Source organism: Triticum urartu, chromosome 1A, assembly GCF_056163025.1.
Source record: "Triticum urartu cultivar PI428250 chromosome 1A, HENAU_Tu73, whole genome shotgun sequence".
NCBI lineage: Eukaryota > Viridiplantae > Streptophyta > Magnoliopsida > Poales > Poaceae > Triticum > Triticum urartu.
In genome coordinates this window covers 264,415,370-264,436,367 of record NC_141873.1, presented here as the reverse complement: position 1 = coordinate 264,436,367, position 20,998 = coordinate 264,415,370, and the positions used below count along the sequence as shown (strand labels likewise).

Sequence of the window (20,998 nt, the reverse complement as noted above, 5' to 3'; positions counted from 1 at the left end):
TTCCGGTTAACACAATTCTAGAATGAATAATAAACATTTATCATGATATAAGGAAATATAAATAACAACTTTATTATTGCCTCTAGGGCATATTTCCTTCATTCGGTGGCTTGCGCGTTGTCTCCTACTGGATTGATACCTTGGTTCTCAAAACTGAGGGAAATACTTACGCTACTTTGATGCATCACCCTTTCCTCTTCAAGGGAAAAACCAATGCAAGCTCAAGAGGTAGCAAGAAGGATTTCTGGCGCCGTTGCCTGGGAGATTTACGCCAAGTCAAGTCAATATTTGTCTCCCGTCAACTTGCCAATTTCTGGCGCCGTTGCCGAGGAGATCTACGCCAAGCCAAGACATACCAAGTACCCATCATAAAATCTCATCCCTTGCATTACATTATTCGCCATTCGCATCTCGTTTTCCTCTCCCCCACTTCTAAAACTATTTTCAAAAAGATTTGCCTTTTCTTCGCCCCTCTTTCGTTCGATCTTATGTTGCTTGTGTTTCCATGTGCCTTCTATTTGCTTGCATATTTGCTTGCTAAAAAACTATTGATATGGACCCACTCAAAGTTTTCTACCTGGATCATCTTCTATCCATATGTGCTCATGCTAAAATCCGAACTAGTTTAGTTGAGGGAAGATCTTTAGATGAGCATGCTCATTTTGTGCGTCATCGTTTGTCTGAAAAAGGGAAGCTTTTGTGGAATCATATAAATTGTTTGCTATGCTATGCTTGGAATCTTTGTGAAATTTATGATTTTACTTGTTGATCTAAGAACCCTAAAAAACACCTTCCCTACCTATGTGAGTTTAATGATAATGAAATCTTATCTTCTTATGAAAAGGGTGTTTATAGTTACTATGATATCGAACAAATTGAAGAATTTGTTGCTTTTAAGGGTGCTTATGAAGTTGCTTCTTTGGTTGAAAAGTATGATATTACTCTCTACAAATCTGAAAATTTTGACATACTTAAATATTGCTATGAAAACTATGCTCACAATGCCTATGTCAAAGAATTTATCGAGAGAATGACCGTTGCTTTGGAAGAAAACAATGATATGCATGAATCTATAGATAGTTACGATTCCGATGATTTGATTGAAATATCCCTTGAACATGATGCTTGCTACTCTTGTGGCCATGATGTCAATATTTATGGAGATGATTTTTTTATAGTTCCTTATGTTAACACGAGATTATTGCTATTGCACCCATACTTGATAGTTCCTTGAATCAAAAGCATGATTGCAATGATTTTACTATAAATTCTATTAAAGGAAATTGTGTTAATGATATGCAAAACCCCAAGCTTGGGGATGCTAGTTTTTCTATGTCTACTACTTATTGCAATGGTCATGATTGGGGTGATAATGCTTTTTATGATCTTGAAAATTTATTTAAACCTCATGATGAATTTGATATTGATAATAATATTTGCGATAATATTGAAAGTGGGTTTGGAAGAGTGTCAACTTTAGAAAATAATTATCCCACTACTTTGGAGATTGATAACTCTTATGCAATTTTTGATAAAAGTGGGTTTGGAGAGGTTATGACTTTATAATGATAATCCCAATATTTTGGAAGAATGTCAACTTTGCATGCATGTGGATCATGTAGAGAAAATTTTGTGTGATAGTTATATTATTGAATTTGAATATGATCCCACATGTAATTATTATGAGAGAGGAAAATATTGTTGTAGAAATTTTTATGTTACTAAATTATTGTTGTTGTTCCTTTCTTGTTCCTTGCATATGATAGTTTTTTCTTGCCTTGATAATTTGTTTGCTTATAAGATGGCTATGCATAGGAAGTATGTTAGACTTAGATGTGTTTTTCACATGTTACATGATCCTCTCGTGTGAGCATCATTAAATTTATCAATGCCTGGCTAAAAAGGCTTTAAAGAAAAGCGCTTGTTGGGAGGCAACCCAATTTTATTTTTGTTCTTGCTTTTTAGGTCCTGCTTTTAAATAAAATTTTCATCTAGCCTCTGGTTATATGTGGTTTTGTGTTTTAATTAGTGTTTGTGCCAAGTAAGACCTTTGGGATACTCCTGCTGAAAAACAGGAACTTTTGCGCCCATGAGGTTAGTTTTCATTTTTAATAGAAGCACGATATAATACTGATTCTTTTTAAAGAGGATTAATAAACAAATTTTCTAGGACTTCCTAATTTATCAGGATTTTTAAAGTTACATAAGTATTCAAAATCTCCAGATTGCTACAGACTGTTCTATTTTTGACAGATTCTGTTTTTCGCGTGTTGTTTGCTTATTTTATGCATCTATGGCTAGTATCGGGGGGTATGAACCATGGAAAAGTTGGAATACAGTAGATATTACACCAATATAAATAAAGAATGAGTTCACAATAGTACCAAAAGTGGTGGTTTATTTTCTTATACTAACGGAGCTTACGAGATTTTCTGTAGGAGTTTTGTGTTGTGAAGTTTTCAAGTTTTGGGTAAGGATTTGATGGACTATGGAATAAGGGGTGGCAAGAGCCTAAGCTTGTGGATGCCCAAGGCACCCCAAGATAATATTAAAGGATTTCAAAAAGCCTAAGCTTGGGGATGCCCTGGGAAGGCATCCCCTCTTTCGTCTTCGTCTATCGGTAATTTTACTTGAGGCTATATTTTTATTCAACACATGATATGTGTTTTGCTTGGAGCATCTTGTATGATTTGAGTCTTTGATTTTTAGTTTTCCACAATCATCCTTGATGTACACACCTTTTGGGAGAGACACACATGAATCGTGATTTATTATAATACTCTATGTGCTTCACTTATATCTTTTGAGCTAGGCAATTTTGCTCTAGTGCACGACAGTGGTTTTATTTTATAGAAATTGATGAACTCTCATACTTCACTAATATTATTTTGAGAGTATTTAGAACAGCATGGTAATTTGCTTTGGTTATAAAATTATTCCTAATATGATAGGCATCCAAGAGGGATATAATAAAAACGTTCATATAAAGTGCATTGAATACTATGAGAAGTTTGATTCCTTATGATTGTTTTGAGATATGAAGATGGTGATATTAGAGTCATGCTAGTAAGTAGTTGTGAATTTGATAAATACTTGTGTTGAGGTTTGTGAGTCCCGTAGCATGCACGTATGGTGAACCGTTACGTAACGAAGTTGGAGCATGAGATGTTTTTTGATTGTCTTCCTTATGAGTGGCGGTCAGGGACGAGCGATGGTCTTCACCTACCAATCTATACCCATAGGAGCATGCGCGTAGTACTTTGTTTCGATGACTAATAGATTTTTTCAATAAGTATGTGAGTTCTTTATGACTAATATTGAGTCCATGGATTATACGCACTCTCACCTTTCCGCCATTGCTAGCCTCTCTAGTACCACGCAACTTTCGCTGGTACCATAAACCCACCACATATCCTTCCTCAAAACAGCCATCATACCTACCTATTATGGCATTTCCATAGCCATTCCGAGATATATTGCCATGCAACTTTCCACCGTTCCGTTTATTATGACATACATCATCATTGTCATATTGCTTTGCATGATCATGTAGTTGACATCGTATTTGTGGCAAAGCCACCGTTCATCATTTTTTATACATGTCGCTCTTGATTCATTGCACATCCTGGTACACCGCCGGAGGCATTCACATAGAGTCATATTTTTGTTCTAGTATCGAGTCGTAATTCTTGAGTTGTAAGTAAATAGAAGTGTGATGATTTTCATTATTAGAGCATTGTGCCATGTGAGGAAAAAAGAGAAAGGCAAAAATAGAGAAGGACCAAAAAAGGAGAAAAAAGGGAGAAAGAAAAAATGAGAGAAAAAGAGAGAAGGGGTAATGTTATTATCCTTTTTGCCACACTTGTGCTTCAAAGTAGCACCATGATCTTCATGATAGAGAGTCTCCTATGTTATCACTTTAATATACTAGTGGGAAATTTTCATTGTAGACCTTGGCTTGTATATTCCAACGATGGGCTTCCTCAAACGCCCTAGGTCTTCATGAGCAAGCAAGTTGGATGCACACCCACTTAGTTTTCTTTTTGAGCTTTCATAAACTTATAGCTCTAGTGCATCCGTTGCATGGCAATACCTAATCACTCACATTGATATCTATTAATGGGCATCTCCATAGCCCGTTAATACCCCTAGTTGATGTGAGACTATCTCCTTTTTTGTCTTCTCCACAACCACCGTCTATTCCACCTATAGTGCTATGTCCATGGCTCACGCTCATGTATTGCGTGAAAGTTGAAGAAGGTTTGAGAACATCAAAAGTATGAAACAATTGCTTGGCTTGTCATCGGGATTGTGCATAATTTGAATATTTTGTGTGATGAAGATGGAGCATAGCCAGACTATATGATTTTGTAGGGATAAGCTTTCTTTGGCCATGTTATTTTGAGAAGACATAATTATTTTGTTAGTATGCTTGAAGTATTATTGTTTTTATGTCAGTATTAAACTTTTGTTTTGAATCTTATAGATCTAAACATTCATGCCACAATAAAGAGAATTACATGGATAAATATGTTAGCTAGCATTCCACATCAAAAATTCTGTTTTTTATCATTTACCTACTCGAGGACGAGTAGGAATTAAGCTTGGGGATGCTTGATACGTCTCCAACGTATCTATAATTGATTGTTCCATGCTATTATATTATCTGTTTTGGATGTTTTATAAGCATTAATATGCTATTTTATATGATTTTTGGGACTAACCTATTAACCTAGAGCCCAATGCCAATTTCTATTTTCCCCTTGTTTTAGAGTTTCGCAGAAAAGGAATACCAAACGGAGTCCAAACGGAATAAAACTTTCGCGGTGATTCTTCTTGGACTAGAAGACACCTAGGAGACTTGGAGTGCAAGTCGGAAGAGCCACGAGGCGGCCACAAGGGTGGAGGGCGCGCCCCCCAACCTTGTGGGCCCCTCGGTGACCCCCTGACCTAGATCTTCCTCCTATATACACATATACCCCGAAAAACTTCCAGGGGAGCCACGGAACCACTTTTCCACCGCCGCAACCTTCTATACCCATGATTCCATCTTGGGGCCTTTTCCGGCATCCTGCCAGAGGGGGATTTGATCATGGAAGGCTTCTACATCAACAACATTGCCTCTCCGATGAAGCGTGAGTAGTTTACCTCAGACCTACGGGTCCATAGCTAGTAGCTAGATGGCGTCTTCTCTCTCTTTGATTCTCAATACAAAGTTCTCATCGATGTTCTTGGAGATCTATTCGATGTAATACTCTTTTGCGGTGTGTTTGCCGAGATCCAATGAATTGTGGATTTATGATCATCTTATCGATGAATGTTATTTGAATCTCCTCTGAATTCTTTTATGCATGATTTGATATCTTTGCAAGTCTCTTTGAACTATCAATTTGGTTTGGCCAATTAGATTAGTTTTTCTTGCAATGGGAGAAGTGCTTAGCTTTGGGTTCAATCTTGTGGTGCTCGATCCTAGTGACAGAAGGGGAATCGACACATATTGTATTGTTGCCATCGAGGATAAAAAGATGGGGTTTTCATCATATTGTTTGAGTTAATTCCTCTACATCATGTCATCTTACTTAAGGCGTTACTCCGTTCTTTATGGACGTAATACTCTAGATGCATGTTGGATAGCGGTCGTTGTGTGGAGTAATAGTAGTAGATGCAGAATCGTTTCGGTCTACTTGACACGGATGTGATGCCTATATTCATGATCATTGCCTTAGATATCGTCATAACTTTGCGCATTTCTATCAATTGCTCGGCAGTAATTTTTTCGCCCACCATAATATCTTCTTTCTTGAGAGAAGCCTCTAGTGAAACCTATGGCCCCCGGGTCTATTTTCCATCATATAAGTTTCTGATCTACAATTCTAGTTTCCTATTTACTTTCTTTTGCAATATTTTACTTTCTGTTCCATAAACCAAAAATACCAAAAATATTACTTTATCGTTTATCCATCTCTATCAGATCTCACGTTGCAAATAACCATGAAGGGATTGACAACCCCTTTATCGCGTTGGGTGCAAGGTTGGTGTTTGTTTGTGCAGGTATTCGGTGGCTTGCACATTGTCTCCTACTGGATTGATACCTTGGTTCTCAAAACTGAGAGAAATACTTATGCTACTTTGCTGCATCACCCTTTCCTCTTCAAGGGAAAAAACAACGCAAGCTCAATTGGTAGCATTGCCTGCCTGGTAAGGGAGGTTTTTCTTAGTGACATCTGGTTCCCTTGGCGTGTCTTGGTCTTCTTGATCCGCACTTTGATTCCTCAAAGAGCCATCTCTCTGGCTTGGCCTTGTCTTGGAAGCTTGTTGCTGCTGTACCCTCGCCATTGCTCCTCTGTACAGTCTGGGCAACATGCACGAAGGTTTGTTGCACCGACAGGAGCCCACGGGCCTGGCCCAAATGTGCTACCAAGAATCGTTGGGGTAGGCCCTACCAGGTACATAGGCGGGATGCTTGTGGTGGATCTCTTCTTGATATTTTCTTTGCTTCTTCATTAACCTGTGCTTGAGTCAGTTTCCAGTTTTCCCGCACGTTTTGCAAGATGTCGTGGGGGAGATTTATGCCACGATCTGTGGGGTGCCCACGCCCCACGATCACGGGGCGGTAACTGCCATTTTACCAGTTCTCCCGCCCCTGTCATTTCCGCCATGTATGCCGCATGCATTGCACGGGGGTGGTGGGGGACTCGGAGGGCACGGGAATGAGTGCCATGATAGAAAGCCAGGCGCTGCGGATAGGCGCAGGAGGTCGGTCTTGATTCTGTGCGCCGTTGATGAGGCAGACGAGTCAGATAGGTGGAGCGGGCGGTTGCCTCATGGGTGAGGAGCCAGCCCCGGCCCTATTCGCTTATAAAAAGGGACGTGGGCGGGGTGCTTTCTCACACCCATCTTCTCCTCCTTTCTTCCAACATCATCTCTCCATCATGGTAAGGGGGAGAAGGCGTGGCGGTGCTCCAGTGGTGGCGGCGAGAGTTTCCGCCTGACAACGCCTCCCTCCTCCCGCTGGGGACGTAGAGGCGGAGCCCAATGTGAGAGGAGGCGGTAGAGGGAGAGGAGGGAGGGGCGGTGCCCTGATCGCTCCTCCTCCGGTTTCCCTGGGCCCGAACAAAGGCCATGTCGGGGACCAACCACTGGAGTTCATCGTCAAACTACGCGGGCCGCCGCGTAGTCTTCTTCGGCTTCCATCTCCATTCGCGAGAGTGATGGAGGTAGAACAGCCGTCGGGGGTGAGGCTGCACATGAGGGGGTGCTACAATGGTAGTATGCGGGCAGATGTAGAGTTTCCTGCACCTCATGCCATGCTCCTTCGGCATGGCTGGAAGACCTTCGCTCGCGCCCATAGCTTGGCGGGGGGCATGTCCTTCACTTCAAGTTAATGGACACCACCCTGCTCTCCGTCAAGGTCTTTGGGCATTCGAGTGCTTGCTTAGGGTGCTGCGTGGAGAGCTCAATCAACGACGAAAGCTCCTCCTCGAGCGGCAGCGATGAGGAGGACAGTGACGGCGACGACGGCAGCACCGATGGCGAGGATAATAGCTTCGACTCCGGCTAAACACCAGCCGCACCATGACCGTCAGCGGGAGGCCGGCGGCACCACCATCTCAACCTGCATCTCCTCCCTGGCAAGGCGACTTGCCGGGTTGTTGGGTGTGGATGGTGTCTCCGCCTCCTCCAGCAGTCTTCCAGCTAGACCCCGACAGGCTTCCCCGTGGGCTCCGGCTTCATCTTTCCTGCCGGTGCCCACCCAACCTTGTTCTACTGGCCCTGGTGGCGGTGACCAGGGCATCGCCTAGTCTCTCTCCCCGCCCATCACCTTCGTCTGCGCCCTCTCGATCTTGCCAGGTTGCATCCCACGGGCTCTGACGAGGTCAGGCTAATAAAGGGATTACGGGGCACTTATCCTTTTTCTTAATCTAAACATGTAGGCATTTGCCAAATTTTAGCCTTAAATATGTAATCTCTTTTATCCATGTTTGTGTTCTGTAAGGTTTGTACTTGTTTACCAGCATAATGAAAAAAGACAAGCCTTGCTTATGCATGTATCTTATCCATGCAGAGGAGGAATGCCTCTATACTTTTAAGTAAACAAGTTTTCCCGACAAGCTATCTTGCGGGTGCCTTCCGTTGTTGCCGCGAGGCCTGGCCTGCGGGCTTAACACTATAGAAGGGGACCGACCCTTTGTCAATCCTTCTCCAGAAAATGGCACCACAACCATCCTTGACTGAAACGATGTTCGGATCAAAGGATGGGAGCACAAATGCATTGAAGGTGACAAGGTTTCTCTATGCACAAGTTTTCTTCTTACAGAGACATGTATGGACAAAGAGAAAACTTATCTGTTTGGCTTGTCGAGGACCGATTATGTAAGCTTGTTTTCCGTTCATTCTTCCCATGAGCAAGTCCACGGCAAGAACCCTGTAGTTAGTGTAGGGGAAAACATAGCAACATATGTCCTCATCTAAATGATCATGGCAAGTTTATGCTAAGCTAATCATGCATGCATGTTTTTAGGGTGCCAACGCTTCGTTTTATTATCTGTGCTCAGGGTATGCGCCTGGCTTTGTACGAAGGGTTACATGTGCATCGACAACGCTTGTACAAAAGGGTGGTTGTCGGGGCAGGGCCCGACAGTCGCGCCTTACGGGTAGAACTTACGAAGATGCTCAATATTCCATGAGTTTTGCATTTTGATGCCATCTTCGGTCTCCAGACAGACTGCACCAGGTATGGTGACTCGTACTACCCGATAAGGGCCTTCCCACTTTGGCGTCAACTTGTTGGAACCCTTAGCGGGCTGAACACGCCTAAGGACAAGGTCGCCTTCCTCAAGGTTCCAGGCATGGACCCTGTGGCTATGATAGCGGCGCAGGGCTTGCTGGTAGCTGATGACCCACAAGTATAGGGGATCAATCATAGTCCTTTTGATAAGTAATTGTGTTGAACCCAACGAGGAGCAGAAGGAAATGACAAGTGGTTTTCTGCAAGTTCTTGTCTGCAAGCACTGAAATTATAAGTAGCAAGTAGTTTGATAGCAAGATAATTTGTAACGAGCAAGTAACGATAATAGCAACAAAAGTGCAGCAAGGTAGCCCAATCCTTTTGAGACAAAGGACATGCCAAAACAATCTCTTATCATAAGCAAAGTGTTCTTGAGGGTACACGGGAATTTCATCTAGTCACTTTCATCATGTTGGTTTGATTTGTGTTTGCTACTTTTGATAATTTGATATGTGGGTGGACCGGTGCTTTGGTGTTGTTCTTACTTGAACAAACCTCCTACTTATGATTAACCCCCTCGCAAGCATCTACAACTATGAGAAAAGTATTAAGAATAAATCTAACCATAGCATTAAACTTTTAGATCCAAATCAGTCCCTTACGAAATAGAGCATAAAGTAGGGTCTAAGCTTATGTCACTCTCGTAACCCATCATCTAATAACTACTCCACAATGCATTCCCTTAGGCCCAAATATGGTGAAGTGTCATGTAGTCGACATTCACATGACCCACTAAGGGAATCACAACATACATACCATCAAAATATCGAACACATATCAAGTTCACATGATTACTTGCAACAAGATTTCTCCCGTGACCTCAAGAACAAAAGTAACTACTCACAAATGATAATCATGCTCAAGATCAGAGGGGTATTAAATAGAATAATGGATCTGAACATATAATCTTCCACCAAATAAACCATATACTAATCAACTACAAGATGTAATCAAACACTACTAGTCACCCACAAGTACCAATCTATAGTTCCGGTACAAGGATTGAACACAAGAGATGAACTAGGGTTTGAGAGGAGATGTTGCTGTTGAAGATGTTGATGGAGATAGCCCTTCCCAAGATGGGAGATTTGTTGGTGATGATGATGACGATGATTTCCCCCTCCGGGAGGGAGGTTCCCCTGGCGGAATCGCTCCACCGGAGAGCAAAAGTGCACCTGCCCAAGTTTCGCCTCGAGACGGAGGCGCTTTGTCCCGAAAGTCCTCTCCTTATTTTTTCTAGGTCAAAATGACTTATATACCAGAAGATGGGCACCATAGGTGGGCTGGGCTAAGCACAACCCACCAGGCGCGCCCTAGTGTCTTGTGCTCACCAGGTGGCCCCCCTCCGGTAGTTATTTGCTCCAGTATTTTTCATATATTTCATAAAAGTTCCCCGTGAACTTTTAGCTCATTTGGAATTGTGCAGAATAGGTAGCCTAACATAGCTTTTTCATGTCCAAATTTCCAGCTACCGGAATTCTCCTTCTTTGTGTGAACCTTGCATATTATGAGAGAAAAGGTATTAGAATTACTCCAAAAAGCATTAATATGCATAAAGACATTATAAATAGCAATAGGTAAACATGATGCAAAATTGACGTATCAACTCCCCCAAGCTTAGACCTCGCTTGTCCTCAAGCAAAAACCGAAATCGAAAAACATGACCACGTGCTTAGAGAGAGAGAGAGAGGTGTCGATAAAAACAAAACACGGACATAAAAGCATCATGTAGATTATTATAACAGCAACAAACTTTAACATAAAACTTTTATCATAGAACTTTTATCATAGACTTCTCATAAATAAGTAACAATTCATCACAACATTGAAGTATAAAGCATAAACTCTATTGGAAACCAACAAACATGTTCTCAGTCAAATTTGCAACTACAATTCATCATCTTTTCAGGAAGAGTCACATATCAGAGCCTTTAGGCAAGTCCACATATTCAACCATCATATAGCCTTCTGTGATTGCTAACACTCACCGCATACACATGAGCAAAACGTTTCAACCGGACACATAGAAAGATAGGGGCTTATAGTTTTGCCTCCCAGCGTATTCACCTTAAGGGTGGTGTCAACAATAGTAACTCATGCTACCCATATCCAATTGGATATATGTGCCTAGATATTTCATCACCACATGATGCTTGCCAAAAGAGAAAAATAAAAAAGAAATAGAGAGAAAAAATTTGACTCTTGCATGAAAATAAATACATTTTAACATATAAGGTGGCTGGGCGACCCGCTCACCCGAAGCTCCCCCAATTTTCATTCGATTATGCCCGTTCGATCTGCACTAGTAGGGTCGATGCTGTTCTGCAGACGTTCGATTTTTACTCTGTTTTTTGACCTGGTGTTCTTTCATGGCATACTATGACTGGTGAGCTCAGCGCAATCCTCCGTAGGCTGGGTTGAATTTCCTTGGGTGAGCCGCTCCTGCCGCGTCGCACGTTTTGTCGCGCGATGACCACGTCGTGCGCGTCCGTGGGAAGCCGCGGAGAGGTTGGCTGGCGTATGTGTACTCGGCTTGTGTGCCCGAGCTTGTGCTCACGCAATGACAGATGGGTCGTTGCTGGTCCTGGTCCCGCTCGTTGGCCGCACTGGGTTAGAATAAATCTAAATTCTAAACCTAAATTCTAAAAAGTGCAGCTGTGCTGTTTAGAGCTCCCGAGCACACACCCTTCTGCGTCGTCCGATCGAAATTGCCGCATCAGGTGCTGGGCGGTCGGGTCCGTGCCGCCCAAAGACCAATTCCTCTCTCTCGTCTCACAAGCTCACCCCCACCCCCCACTGTGCACACCTGACACCTTCCTCCATGCCCCGGCGAGATCCGATGCGCCCCGCCTCCGTCGACCTGGCCCTCGTGCTGGCCCGCCTCCATCGAGCCAACCCTGTGCCGGAGCTCTTCCTTCCCCAGCCTTCTTCTCCGCTGACGCACCCACACCCCGACCGGCAGCAAAGCATCCCACCCGAGCGGACGCGCTCCTTGCCCACAGACCGGCGCCGACGCGGCCCCGCGCCCAACTTCTCCCTCCCGTCGTCGTCCTACGTCCCGCCACGTCGATCCCTCGCCGGGTCGATGCATCCCGCGGCTGGGACCTTCGATCCCCGTCGGATCTGGGCCGAAGGCTGCGGCTGCTTTGGCTGGCCCCTGCAGATTCCAACCATCGACGACGCCCCTGCTCGTTGTGGACTCGTGGACCTATGAATCCACAAGTCAACATGCAGTGCCGGAGCATGGGCTGCGTCGGCAAGGTCGACAAGGCCATCAGGCCATGGCCTTCGTGAGAACCTTCACAGGTACACACATGCATAGCGTGGCCTTCCTGGTCTGACCCCTCTTTCTTGGTTTACTTGTTTTCTCCATGCACTCAGGGACATCCACTTCTCTTGATTTTTGGTTTGACAGAGGTGGAAATGGCGGTGGGAGATGTCGGCACTAGAGTCGTGGCCGTGGCGGGGAAGACGAAGCCGGCGGAGCTATGCCAGTGGCTCAAGAGGAAGACAAGGAAGGATGTGAAGATTTTTTGTCCTCGTCCACCGGCTGAGAATCTTGTTAAGCAGGTATGCATCCCTCTTGTCTACTTGTACTGCAGAATGAAGGCAATGTGTGTAATATCCAAATTAATGTACGTTTACTTTGCTATCCTCTGCAAATGGCGAAAAGAATCGTGTCTACTCTGTTCTTGCCAGAATGATGATACAAACACCAATTATATGAACCTACAGATGAATCTACAGGTCCAAGGAGTACCTGTCCCGATAGCCTACCTAGCCATTGTTGCTTTGTTCCATTTTCTCATGGACAAGATGGATATGTAATGTCTGGTAGTCTGTAGTTGCCCTTTCGTCAGACTCGTCGAGCAAAGGCGGCATTGTATCTCTGAATTTTGACAACAAGCAATTTTTGGGAGGGCTCGAGGTGGAAGTTGTTTGACGGTGGGGCATGAGTTGCCTTCTCATGTATATGTTATCTGAGAAACTGATAAGTAGAGTGCACAAGTTGGAGTGCCTCGGGAAAATGCCAAAAATTGCCCAACTTTGAGGAGACAGTTTCTACACATGCTGGTGCGAGTTGCCCAAAGTATTTTTTTTCTAGAAAATGATAGGCAATCCTTGCTTGTTTTTTCTTACACAAATGTGTCGCTAGATTTTACATGAACCTTGATCATGTGTTTTAAACTTGCCTAACCATTTTTGTGAGTGTATTATTTGCCTCAAAATGATGCAAAACTTTGTCCTCAAAATGTAGTCCCCTGATAATTCAGAAAACACACACATATCAGGGGCTAGGCAACTTCACACTGCTAGACGAAGGAATTGACACACACAGTTCAAGCAACATCAAAACTATTCTAGGCAAGTGGCAGACATCAGAGAGAAAGTCAGGTAAGTAACATGGTAGGCACACATTTAGGGGGGTAGGAAGGGTTTTGGGTGTCAGACATTTTACGCATGTGGAAACAGACAATTCATAATTTTTTGTGTGGCGCTTGCTTGATCACTGTGTGGCACTTGCTGTAGTTTTATGTGAGACTTGCCCCTTAAAATATTTGTGGACTAAAATAGATTTGCGAAAAAGTCTGTTTCCACAAATCTGATTGATCCCAAAAAATTTCCCCACAGCCTAAAAATGTGTGCCTAAAGATGTCATTTACTTGCCTTTCACTTCTCTAAAAAATGCTAGATACTTAACACAACCCCCAAAAAATAGCAGGACTTGCTTGACAACTACATGGGGCTTGCAAAACACTTTATATATGTGTGGCTTACAACTACAAAAAATTAAGATCTGCTTGCCAAAAACTGCATGGGGTTGCTGGAGTTTTATGTGTGACTTGCCTACTATTGTATGTGATTTGCCTAGACTTTTTAATATGTGGGGACAGGTGGGCATTGTGGATTTTGTTGGAGATTCCGGGAGGGCTGAGAGGGGGGATCTGTGGTGTTGCTGTTGAACTGACCAGTGGTAGTGGTGTCGAATCTCCTCCTGGCGACGCACGCCGTGACCGGCAGGGCCTGCTGCCCCGGTCCCCTACGTCAGCCCATTCTACCTCCCTTCGATGTCGGTTTCCTCCTCGATCGTGCTTCAGCGTGCTGGCAGTCCAGTGTGCCGATCGAGCTCACCCCTCCGAGCTTCGGCATAGAGGACTACCTAGGTCCCAGATCGAGCACGGCCGTAGCGAGTACGCACCACATCTGCCTTGTGTGTGGTTCCATGGTTGGCAGTCCCAGGAAGAGCAACAATGAATTGCCACCCAAAACAGACTTTTTTCTAGTGCAAGCGGGGCAAGTTGCAACCAACACTTAGGCAAGTGGGGATGCTTGCTTACACAGTGGCAGTAAGTTGCCTAAAAGATTCCAAACAAGTTGTTTTAGGTCTATATACAAGGTTCCTTAGTTTTTATTTCTCCTCACGTCACAAAAATGACGCAACTTGCTTACACACTGGCAGTAAGTGCCTAAAAGATTCCAAACAAGTTGTTTTACGTCCGTATACAAGGTTCCTTAGTTTTTATTTCTCCCCACGTCACAAAAATGACGTAACTTGCTTACACACTGGCAATAAGTTGCCTAAAAGATTCCAAACAAGTTGTTTTAGGTTCATATACAAGGTTCCTTAGTTTTTATTTCTCTCCATGTCACAAAAATGACGCAACTTGCTTACACACTGGCAGTAAGTTGCCTAAAACATACCCATCAAGTTGCTCTTTGTCATCCATATACAAGTTGCTTTTCCACAACTTTATCTTTTTCATTTCTTAGTTTGCACCACAATAATTGACACAACGTTTTGTTTATGCAGTTGCAATGTGTTTCCTAAAGGATACCCATCAACACGAGTAGTCAGCCCTATAACACATCCATTTAAAAATGACCAAATTTGCTTACAGCGGTGCAGTAAGTTGCCTAAAAGACACCAACAAATTGCTTATGTATCCCATATATAAGTTCCTTTTAGTTAAACCATATCTTTTTTGCTTATTCGACGCCTTACACATATATAAGTTCCTGTTAACCATATCCCACAACATACATATATCTAGTAGCGGTTTATCTTTTTTGTACTTTTTATTTCTCTTGCATGATAGTACGCAAAAACACCCAACAAACACGTCATCCATATATCTACTAAGTTTTGAATTTTGATTTTTGTTTTGTATTTTTCGCAGGACCCCCAAACAAAACCTTTCCAAGCTATCAAAGTAATGCCCAAGTAAGGAAACCTCTACCAGCAATCACCTACTCTCCAGGTAATTTCTCACCCCCTGCTCCAGATAATCAAGTTTTTTCCAAAACAAATTCACTAAAACTTGCCTAAGGGATCCCCGGTACTTGACTATAGTTAGTTCCAGTGTGCCAGCAAACAACAAAAGTTTGCTTAATGGGTAACACTAGATTTTTGTTTAAACAAACTAACTACTTTTGCCTACAGTTTTCTTTTTATTGAGTCCAGCATGTCAGTACATGACAAAGAATCTAACCAAAATTTTGATTTTAAATCATAACACTGATTTTTCCTTGAACAAACCAACTACTTTTACCTACAGTTTTCTTGTTTAGAGCCCAGCAGGTCACTACATGTCAACAAAATCTACATAATTTTTGCTTAATGGTAGCACTGGATTTGCTAACAACCTCACTACTTGCCTACAGTTTTTTAGGGGGACACATGAGTAGCTCACTTCAGCCCAATTTCTTGCTTAAAAGTGCACAAGTAGTTGCTCACAAACTTTTTATTTCTGGACATAAAGTTTTCTAGCACCCACGAGCTTACTTGTAACACTTGTTTTCCCTAAATAACACCTATAAGTTGCTTCTTTTTTTATTTATTCTTAACACACTTCTTGTTCCAAAACAAATCTAAGGAAAAACAAGTGTCGTCCGGTAAGTACATGACAACAAATCTACAAAATTTTGCTTAATGGTAACACTGAATTTGCGTAAACAACCTCACGACCTTCCTACAGTTTATCAGGGGATACATGATTTTCTCACTTCAACCCACTTTTCTTTTGCTCAAAAGTGCTCAAGTAGTTGCTCACACTTTTTTTTGCACCCTGGAGAACATAGGAGTTGCTCGCTGGCAATACTGTTTTTGCTTAAACAAACCCTACAAGTTGCTGCTTTTCCATTCTAACATACTTCTGATTCCAAAGCAAATCTAAGGAAAACAAGAGGGGTTTCTCTAGATGTACAACAAAACCAGTAGTTGTCGGGATTTTTTATTCCTCCCTACAAAAACCACTATAGCTGCTCACTTTTCCCCCTCTCCCTGTGTTTTTGTTGCAACAGGACGCAGTACAAAACATTGCAGGATATTAGAGAAATGAGGGAAAACGCAATGGGAGAAAAGTTTGCACCCACGATGAACAAAGGTGAGAAGAGATCACACTTTTCTCTCTTGTTCTCTCTTTTGGCTGTAGATTTGTAGATCAATATGTTCAATTTTTAAGCTCTAATGGCATAACCATTGCAGGTCCTTTCGATGGGGTGGATTCACTGCCCCCGTCCTCCTTTTGCATGTGGGAGAAGAAAAGAAGAAGAGTGTGGGGACAGGTGGGGAGAGAAGAAGAAAGGAGGGAGGGGCCAATGGCGCAGGGGCAGTTGAGAGGAGAGAAGCTGGGTGGAAGGGGGGACATGGGAGACGGTCGTCCCTTTACTTTCCAAATTTGTATTGAGGGGGGACCGAAACATGCCTAATAGGGGAGGCTGCCAGGGGCACTAGCGGGCAAACGATTGCTCGCTAGACGCGTCCATCCGCGGAGAATTTTGTCGGCGCATGTGCACCCGGCTTGTGCGCACGTGCTTGTCCTCTCACGAGGACGGGTGGGGCAGTGTTGCTTCTAGTCCCGCACGTCGGTTGGATTGGGTTAGAGCATGGTATTTAGATTAGGTATTTCCTTGGTCAACCACTACTGCGGCATCGGTCCTTAGGGCATGTACAATGGTTGATAAGATAGTCTTATCTTAGGTCTTACATGTAATTAAGAGATGACAAAAAAAATTAGCTTTATCTTCATAACTAGTTATTCCTAAAAACGTGGTGACACATATTGTGCTAAGATATCATCTCTTGTCTTATCTTAAATAAGAGAAGACAAGCCTTTTTTTATGAGTTCTCTCTCCTCCATCTCATCATTTATCCTACATGACATGACACTGCGTCAGCTGCGGACGGGTGGGCCGGCGCATGTGCACCCGGCTGGTGCGCACATTTTTCTGCCGACACGATGACGTGTGGCCCCGTGCTTCTCCTGGTCCCGATTGTCGGTTGCGGTGGCTGCGCTGCCTGGGGATATAGGAGAGAGAAGAGGAGACGGCATGGGCGGCTTGTCCCTTCCTTTCCGCTACTGAGAACGTGCGCGCAGAAAGGACCCAGCCGCGCCGTCCGCTCCTTCGCGCAAGCCCCCCTCCCCCCCACACAGCCGCCGCACCCTTCTTCCCGTCCTCCACCCCGCCTGGGCGCCGCCTCCTCCTCTCCCTCTTCCGCGGCTCGCCCAGCCACCGTTCCCAGCCCCGCTGCTTCGTCGTTTGCTCCTCCACTGACGGCAGTTTAGGTAAGACGAAGATGAGCGTCCGATCTACGCCCTCGCCAGGTTGCCTCCATTAGTGAGGAGCGGCCGATCCACGTGTGTGCCGTCGCTGCAGGGATAGCGAATGTCAGCGAGATAGGCCGTCGTTGGAGCACGCAGCCGTGTCCCTCTCCGCTTCTCCTGGCGGCACCTCTCTACGTGAGCTCCTTCAATCCCTTGCGTTGCCTCTCTTCCTGCTCCTTCCCCTCATCCTTCTCATCCCATATATTTCCATTTGTTTCTGCAATTATACTCCATGGTGCTTGCACGCCCATGGATCTGGAAGTAGACATTTTAGTGTTTGTACTATATTATCTGTTTTTTTTCAAAGGTTGATGTACTAACTACATATGTTTTGCTTTCATTTACCTCATCTTTTTCATAGGCTTCCGAAGTATTTCTATTGAAAGCTGGACAATTTCACTGTAGAAATAGTTTTATCTATACACTTCCACTATAACTTCATGTGTTCAGTGAGAAACCTGGTTCTGAAATTTGACCATGAAATTTTACATAATGCAGCGGAGTCCATTCTTCTTGGCTTTCAACGCTGCCTGTTCTTGCTGTGAACTATTGTTATATTACGCTCTGCAGTCGCTCTGCAGATGGGAGGAAACAATGTAAGATCAGAAGTTTACTACTGTTGCATTGGACTGAAGCTATCGATTGGTGACTGATGGTGTTCTACCTTTGTTAGGAGGACAGGGCAGTTTTTATGCAGATGTTGATGTTTTTGGCTGGAATCAACACCCTTCTAAAGAGTTTCTTTGGTTACCTAATTGCCTGCAGTGATTGGTGGATCACACACCTTTGTTCTACCTACCATTTTGATCATACTTGTGGGACGCTATGCAGACGAATCAGATCCACACGTATTATATGTTGAAAAGAAGGGTAATTCTACTTGCCTCCCAGTAATCTTTTCCTGCATGTAAACTGATGAGTCACCTGGATTTCGTTTTTGATGGAATTCCCCAAAATCTTGCATGGAGCAAAAGGTGCTTTGATCGTTGCTTCTGTACTTGGTGATCTTCTTTACTGTTTAATAGTTGCTTCATGTTTCTATAGGATACCCCCATGCTACATGGCAACCATAGTGAGCATGTCAAAAGTTTAGCATGATTATTATAATTCTCTTCTCTGTAAATTATTATATGAAGTTTGCGTTTTGCTTGGTTAACTCTTCTGAAGCTCACATGCTTTTCTTAAAGCTTGGTGCTGACACTCATAAATCTGTTGTAGGCTCACTATATAAGATAATGAATCTGTGTTCTATAGACTATCGTGGTAAAGAGGTTTTTATCAGGTTATTCATTCCCATGCATTGAACCTATGGTTCTAACTTTTGCCCATGATAAAGAAAATGGGGTTTACCGCTTTTAATCAACATCTAATTAAATCAACAAAACATCTACAGTTCCGCCAACATAACATTTTTTTTGCTGGTGGACATACCAAATTACTCATATGTATCATATTATGTTGCTTCCCATATTGTTTTCTCCCAGGAATGACGAGGCATTCAGGTTCTCTTTTTAGCTTTCCTACACAGGAACATATTGCAAAATTAATATACATAACGTTGTTCCACCTACAGGTCTATCTTATATCTACAGGTATATACATGCATTCTTTGTTCTTTTTCTTCAGTGATCTACTGATCTTCATGATTTAGTTTAGTGGTAGAGTTAGCAAAATCTGTCATGGAGCAGATTGTGCTTGACTTCACGTGTGTATGATGTAATATGAATTAATGGTTTCTTTGTGGTTGACTCGGTTGTGTGCCTTTTGTCTGAATCAATAGAGAAAAATCTGAATATATACCTGAATGTGGTGGTTTCACACATTCTGAACGAAGCTACCAATGAGTATACCTTGCTTCTGAAATCATGAGCTTTTTCCTTCTATGAAAAGTGATAAAGTTACAACATAGTTTGCTCAAAGGCGTGCATAACTGCAGATTGAGCAAGGCACAATCTGAGAAGAAAATAAAATAAAATTAGAAACAGTGTGTGCATCATGTGTATGTTTGCTCACGAGATGTGTATATGTTGGCTGAGCGACGCTGTTGGGAGTGCCGGTCGTGGCGCCTCGCCTCGGGAGCCCGTCGACGTGGTGTGCTCCTGCGTCCCCGCCTTGGCCGCCTCGCGTTGGACAGGAGGGGATAAGTCAATCCCTAATTAAGATATCCAATGAAACTGGCAACATCATTATGGAATGGAAATGATTGGATGACAAATTGTATAGATTTAGTATCGTATCATTTATTTGTGACTGCATGATCTTAATTGTGTGTCTCTGAATATTTTATGCCCTTGCTCTTGGAACATTAGACTGATGTGGTGTTGCTTTATAAATAAATGACATGCTTACTTACGGGTTTGATTTAGGTGTGTAGGCTAAGGCGAAAAAAGAATCATAATCTCAGGTTTGGGCATGCACATGGCCACTGATCACAAAATAAGTAGGCACAGGTGCAGTATTGTGATTTTTAAGCAAGAGAGTGATTTTCAGCAAGAGAAAGAGAAGTACAGTTAATTGTTCATATTTTAAGCTGCACTTGAACCTTGTCCTAATAAGTACTCCCTGTGTTTCTAAATATAAGTCTTTATAGAGATTTCAATAGAAACTACATATGGATGTATATAGACGTAGTTTGGAGTGTAGACTCACTCATTTTGCTCTGTGTGTAGTCCATATTGTAATATCTAAAAATACTTATATTTAGGAACGGTGGGAGTAGAACTGTTATGATGTTGCTCAATTATAAGTGCCTCACTTAAATGCTTGGTTAGGTCGAGTGTATAGCAATGAGAAGTCTAGCTGAACAATGCTAGAAATAACATTAATGTGTTATAAGCTTCAGATAAGCCAAATATTTTGTGACAAGCTTTGGAAATTACCTGGGCTGGGAAACAGCAATTACCTGGGCTGGGAAACAGCAATATGTAGCTATCACTAATAAGCCCCAGTTTTTATAACAATTAGAATTTGTGATTCTAATCTGATTCATTGTGTTACAGGATCCTTTGCATATTGGCCTCTCCTTACCGGCATCTGGTAAAAGTTGTGATCGAGGAGAAGATAATGACGGTCTTATAACTCTGGCAAGCCCGGCTGACAGTCCTTCTTGCTCTCCTCTTGGTATAACATTCAATGGTAGTGATAGCTTTGGGCGTGACTCTGCACCCTTTCATGTAATTGTGTTCCTTGAACGATATTTATAATTGTGATACTCAGTTTATGAGAGACAAATGGACCAATGGTTAATGATCCTGTGTTGAGAAAAAAAATGGAATGTGCATTGAGTGGCTTTAGTTTTCTTTGCCATCATACAACGTACCTTTACGTTTTCCTAAATTTCAATTATTAAAAGGGTCCTGAGTATTGCCAAATTGTGAAGCATTTATTCTCTGTTGTTTCTCTTCAGAAGTTTCTCCATGGCGACACTTTCTGGAAAAAGGCATAAGGCTGTCAGCCCATTTTTTGTTCCATTGGCATCCCTTTGTACGCACATTCTGTCAATTAAACTTAGCAATGAAGCTTTGGCAATTCTGTCATCGCCCTTTCAAAAACAATATAACATCTTCTGGTTCTTTAATCTTTGTTGTACAGCCTATAACTCTCC

The 20,998-nt window shown here is 42.8% G+C and overlaps 1 protein-coding gene and 1 long non-coding RNA gene across 6 annotated transcripts; both read left to right on the top strand.

Moving 5' to 3' along the window:
• The first annotated feature begins 12,069 nt into the window (after nt 1-12,069).
• Nucleotides 12,070-16,416, top strand: LOC147990800 (uncharacterized). The gene is made up of 5 exons (XM_087531964.1): nt 12,070-12,094; nt 12,204-12,358; nt 13,081-13,183; nt 14,968-15,048; nt 16,091-16,416. The coding sequence occupies exons 1-5, from the start codon at nt 12,070-12,072 to the stop codon at nt 16,126-16,128; spliced, it is 402 nt and encodes a 133-aa protein (XP_087388090.1). The 3' UTR covers nt 16,129-16,416.
• A 707-nt stretch (nt 16,417-17,123) lies between these two features.
• Nucleotides 17,124-20,687, top strand: LOC125506464 (uncharacterized). 5 transcript variants are annotated; one of them, XR_007282670.2, is made up of 5 exons: nt 17,129-17,529; nt 17,893-17,990; nt 18,068-18,264; nt 18,879-18,986; nt 20,394-20,687. It is a non-coding gene; the product is annotated as an uncharacterized LOC125506464 (long non-coding RNA). The 5 variants fall into 5 exon arrangements; XR_015601139.1 differs by having other exon boundaries at nt 17,124-17,529; nt 18,068-19,844; XR_007282667.2 differs by having other exon boundaries at nt 17,126-17,529; nt 18,068-18,986.
• Nucleotides 20,688-20,998: the final 311 nt, after the last annotated feature.

Coding starts and splice junctions, on each gene's coding strand:
- LOC147990800 (XM_087531964.1), top strand. CDS start 12,070: ATGGCCTTCGTGAGAACCTTCACAG. Junction 12,359..13,080: donor CTGAGAATCTTGTTAAGCAG/GTATGCATCCCT, acceptor CACACATATCAG/GGGCTAGGCAACTTCACACT. Junction 15,049..16,090: donor AGCAATCACCTACTCTCCAG/GTAATTTCTCAC, acceptor TTGTTGCAACAG/GACGCAGTACAAAACATTGC.